Here is a 4,581-nt window from a genome sequence, read left to right as displayed (position 1 = left end):
TCTAAAATAGTATATTTGAAACTATTCATAACCCAAGAAATTCCACCTTTAACAGGGGTTCCTCTCACTTGCACACCCTCGTCCTAACCTGGTTCCCTTCCTCTCAGGTCTCTTTTACCTCCAACATACAGAGAATTGATATTAACAACTACTATTTATTAAGTACTTTCTATGTACCAGGTCTACCACCCCTCTGTCAGTTTGCTGTACTGTGTTGGCTTGCATGTTGCTGTGATGTTGGAAGCTATGCCACTGGTATTTCAAATATCAGCAGGATCACCCATAGTGGATAAGTTTCAGTAGAGCTTCCAGACTAAGACAGACTAGGAAGAAAGGCCTGACAATCTACTTCCAAAAATTAGGTAATAAAAACCCCTGTGGATCATAATAGAGTATTGTCCATTACGAAGCTGGAGGATGAGCCTCCTAGGTTAGAAGGCACTACAGTAACTGCAACAATGGGCTCAAAACATACCAACAATCATGAAGGTGGTGTGGGATTGGACAATGTTTTTTTCTGTTGTACATGGGGTTGCTGCCATCAGTTGGAACCAACTCCATGGCAACTAAGAACACTTTACATTAGTATGGTACATTACTATGAACTAAACTTCAAATTTTATTCTGATTTCACTATATACTCCCTAATGTCCTTTTACTATTGCAGGAGCCCATCCAAGATACCACACTACATTTAGTTGTCCTGAATCCTTAGCCTCCATTGGACTAGTATTTCCTTGTTTTTGATGACCTTGACAGTTTTGAAGAGTAAACAGCCAGGTATTTTGTAGAATTTCCCTTAGGTTGGATTTGTCTGATCTTTTTCTCATGCTTACAGTTCGGTTATGGATATTAGGGAGGAAGACCACAGAGGTGAAATGCCCTTCTTGACACATTATATCAAGGGTACATGCGATCAACATGGGTTGTCACTGATGATGTTAACCTCGATCATCTGGCTAAGATAGTGTTTTCCAGGTTTCTACACTGTAAAGTCACTTCCCTCCCCGCCTGCCTTTCCACATTCTATGCTTTCGAAGCAAATCTAGGGAGTTAATCTCCATCTCCTTGATGGAAGAGTATCTACATAAATTATTTAGAATACTTCTATAAGGGAGATTTCTTATATTCCTCATTTATTTATCCAATCATTTATTCATATCAATATTCTTCCCTGATTTTAAAATTTCACGTTTTCCATACTCTAAACATTATCTAACTTTGTTCGGTGTATCTGTGTAATTTTCTTTCCACACTTTTTGAAAATTTTCATTCATTTTGCCCCTCCCTACCTCATTTCATGCCTTACTCCATATTTATGCAGATTAATTCAAGGAATGACTGACTTTTTAATAAACTTGATTGTTTCTATTCAACATTATGTAGTTTACTCTCTTTTTTTATTAACCTTCTCATAGAACTTTACAATTTCTACACGCTTACCTCCAGTCTCTAGCAATGGCTTCCCATCCCAACCTCAGATCACCAGTTTTGTTTGCTTTTTTCAGAGAAGGCAGGCTGTTGAATATTCTACAGTAATTTTGTATTTGACAGCCTTACTAAATTGTCATTTGCTTTTATTTCTCCTGCTGTTTACAGGGCAAAGAGATCAACTGAAAACTATTTTATCTCTCTTTTAGTAGTTAAAAAAGATTTATTGCTCAAAATTCCTGACCAATTTCAAATAATTTTGATGATAGAAGGTGTTCTTGTCACATTTCTGTCTCTGAGATTGACATTAGAATTTGACCATCACACATGGCGTCAAGCTTCTTTTTGAGATATAGTTGATTCTACATTTTAAGAAACAATTCTATTATTCTTTGTTACTAAACATTTTTTTTTGCATAAAATTATAGGTATCAAATATTCACACATGCCTCTCTACTTAATTTTGAAATGAATTTGTTTTCTAATTTTTGGCTTATTAATCTGTCACATCTAAAGATTTCATGATATTAAGCAATTCTAGCATGTTTGGAAGGAAATTCCTTTCTAGAAGGGCCTTTGAGAAATCATGCAGCCTTGCTGATAGGCAGATGTTCTGTAGGACTGCTCCTCATAGGTAGACTGGAAACTGCAAGATTACACACCTCCTTCTGTTGGTCCTAATCCAATCATCAATTAGGCATAGTCTTTAACTCATTAAAATACAAGTCCTAAAGTAGGATTTCCCATCTTCATATTATTTCAAGAACTACATGGTTGTCACAAGGCTGAAGTAACTGAAGCTTGCTCCTCCCATGGACTCCAGAAATGTCTTGACTAGAAAAGATGACAATGCTACTGCCAGGAGCCTAGTAGTCTGACTGCTCTACCTGTCTAAGTTAGGTGCTAAAGCAGGTCCACTGTGATAGGTATCTCCAAAGTTACTAGCTTATGGACTTTAGTCAACATCGTTTAACCTTAAGCAAACAGCTTCTGGGAATCTGTTATGAGAACCAAAAATTGTCTCCAAATTAATGTGACTTTCTACTAATTAGGAGTTTTGGTCAATCATTTTTATTGGCAGTCTACTGCTAGTGAATCTAACAGCTACTGTTCTTTATAATCTATGCACAGCTTTCTTTCTGAAATTGTGGGTGGCTCTTAAAAGAGCCTTTGCTTTCAGGGTATTTCCCGCCCTCTCCAGATGTTCAGGTGACACACTGAGCTTTACCACTTAGCGGTGTTACTTCCTCTGGACTTTGTGGTGATGGCTCTCAGTCTTCTTGGGCAGCAGCACCGCCTGGATGTTGGGCAGGACACCTCCCTGAGCCATGGTCACTCAGCCCAGAAGCTTATTGAGCTCCTAGTCGTTGCGGATGGCCAACTGCAGGTGGCACGGGATGATGCGCGTCTTTTTGTTGTCACAGGACGCATTGCCCGCCAGGTCCAGGATCTCGGCCGTCAGGTACTCCAGCACTGCTGCCAGGTACACTGGCGCGCCGCCCCCTATGCACTTACGTAGTCGCCCTTCTGGAGCAGACGATGGATTCGCCCCACAGAAAACTGCAAGCCTGTGCAGGAAGATCTAGATTTAGCTTTAGCATGAGCCTTGCCGCCCTGCTTGTGTCCCGACATAGTTAAAGATAGCGTTTTATAATGCTAAAACGCTACCGTTGGGCCCTCTACTGTAGTCTATTTATAGTCTGACAGTAGGTTATGTGTTGCTATCTGATTGGTTTTTGGCTTTCTAGCCAATCAGGAAGCCTTACTAGAATCACCTCATTTACATACACATCACTACTCATTATCCAATCTGACTTTGGATGCCCAAAACGTCATTTGAGCGCGGGCCTATAAATAACACTCTTCCTGTCGTTAAACGCCATTTTTTTCTTACGGACTAGAGTTGTGCGCCAGCCATGCCAGAGCTGACTTCAAAGGGTACTACCATTTCCAAGAAGGGCTTCAAGAAAGCTGTAAGTAAAACCCAAAAGAAAGAGGAGAAAAAGCACAAGAGATGCCGCAAGGAGAGCTTTTCCATTTACATCTACAAGGTGCTCAAGCAGGTCCACCTGGACACTGGTATGTCTTCCAAAGCCATGAGCATCATGAATTCTTTTGTTACTGACATCTTTGAGTGTATCTCAGGCGAGGCGTCTCAACTGACGCATTACAACAAGCGCTCGACCGTCACGTCCAGAGAGATGCAGCCGGCGGTGCTCCTGCTTCTGCCGGGAGAGCTGGCCAAGCACGCTGTGTCTGAGGGCACCAAGGTGGTCACCAAGTACACCAGCTCCAAGTGAATGTGCACAAAATCCAAAGGCTGTTTTCAGAGCCGCCTACATTTCCTTAAAAAGCTGTGGGCTCATTACTTCGTTAGCAATTCTTGTTTTTTAGAAGGTGTAGGTCCTCATAAGGAGCCCTGGTGGTGCAGTAGTTAAGCGTTTAGCTGCTAACCAAAAGGTGGACAGTTTGAATCTACCAGCCCCTCCTATAGGGTTGCCATGAGTCAGAATCAACTCGACGGCAATGTGTTTGACTTTTTTTTTTTTAGACCGTTATAATAGGCTGAATACCTCAGAAGACGTGCTTTTAGTTTCTAAAGCAAGTGAATGTAGCTGCCGGTTCAAGTGTGCTTACAGAAGTTTATTTTCATTCCGTCTACTTAATACGGTTGCAAGGAGAAAGTTATGTAATGTTAGTAACTCAAATTGACTATTCCTTCTGAACTTCACCTTAAGGACTCCTAAGAGACTGGCACTCTGCATCTGCAACATTTTTCCTGAGCATCGATAGCATCTCATTGGTGGATTATAGCAGAAATAATTTTCTAAGGAGAGCTCTCTTAATAGAGGCTTCAGCAGTCAGCATTCATGTGCAAGTGGTTTCTGGGGTTGAAGAGTGTCGTGAGAGATGTGACTGGCCATTCTCCAAAACATCTTTTAAATTTTCGATCTGTTCTGTCAGGGGACCAAAAGGTCTGCTATTGAAGAAAGACCTTTGGACCTTAGGGAAGTTGGCATGGGAGCACGGAGAATATTTTGCTTCCTGTTTACAATGGCTGTGGTACATGAAAAGGTTCTTCCTCTGGACCAACCTACCTGCCCTCAAACTGCTGGGGTTTGAGGCTCAAAACCCAGGTTTCTTGGCGTA

The 4,581-nt window shown here is 41.3% G+C and overlaps 1 protein-coding gene and 1 pseudogene across 1 annotated transcript; one reads left to right on the top strand and one right to left on the bottom strand.

The window, feature by feature from the left end:
* Positions 1 to 2,671: 2,671 nt before the first annotated feature.
* Positions 2,672 to 3,063, bottom strand: LOC101358516 (histone H2A type 1-A-like; annotated as a pseudogene).
* Positions 3,064 to 3,312: 249 nt separating this feature from the next.
* Positions 3,313 to 3,731, top strand: LOC101340322 (histone H2B type 1-A-like). Its single transcript, XM_004383974.2, has one exon. The coding sequence runs from the start codon at positions 3,348 to 3,350 to the stop codon at positions 3,729 to 3,731; it is 384 nt and encodes a 127-aa protein (XP_004384031.1). The 5' UTR covers positions 3,313 to 3,347.
* Positions 3,732 to 4,581: the final 850 nt, after the last annotated feature.

The sequence above is a fragment of the Trichechus manatus genome, unplaced genomic scaffold (genome assembly GCF_000243295.1).
Source record: "Trichechus manatus latirostris isolate Lorelei unplaced genomic scaffold, TriManLat1.0 scaffold00115, whole genome shotgun sequence".
NCBI lineage: Eukaryota > Metazoa > Chordata > Mammalia > Sirenia > Trichechidae > Trichechus > Trichechus manatus.
The sequence above is the reverse complement of the archived record's forward strand: the minus strand, read 5'-3'. Positions and strand labels throughout refer to the sequence as shown.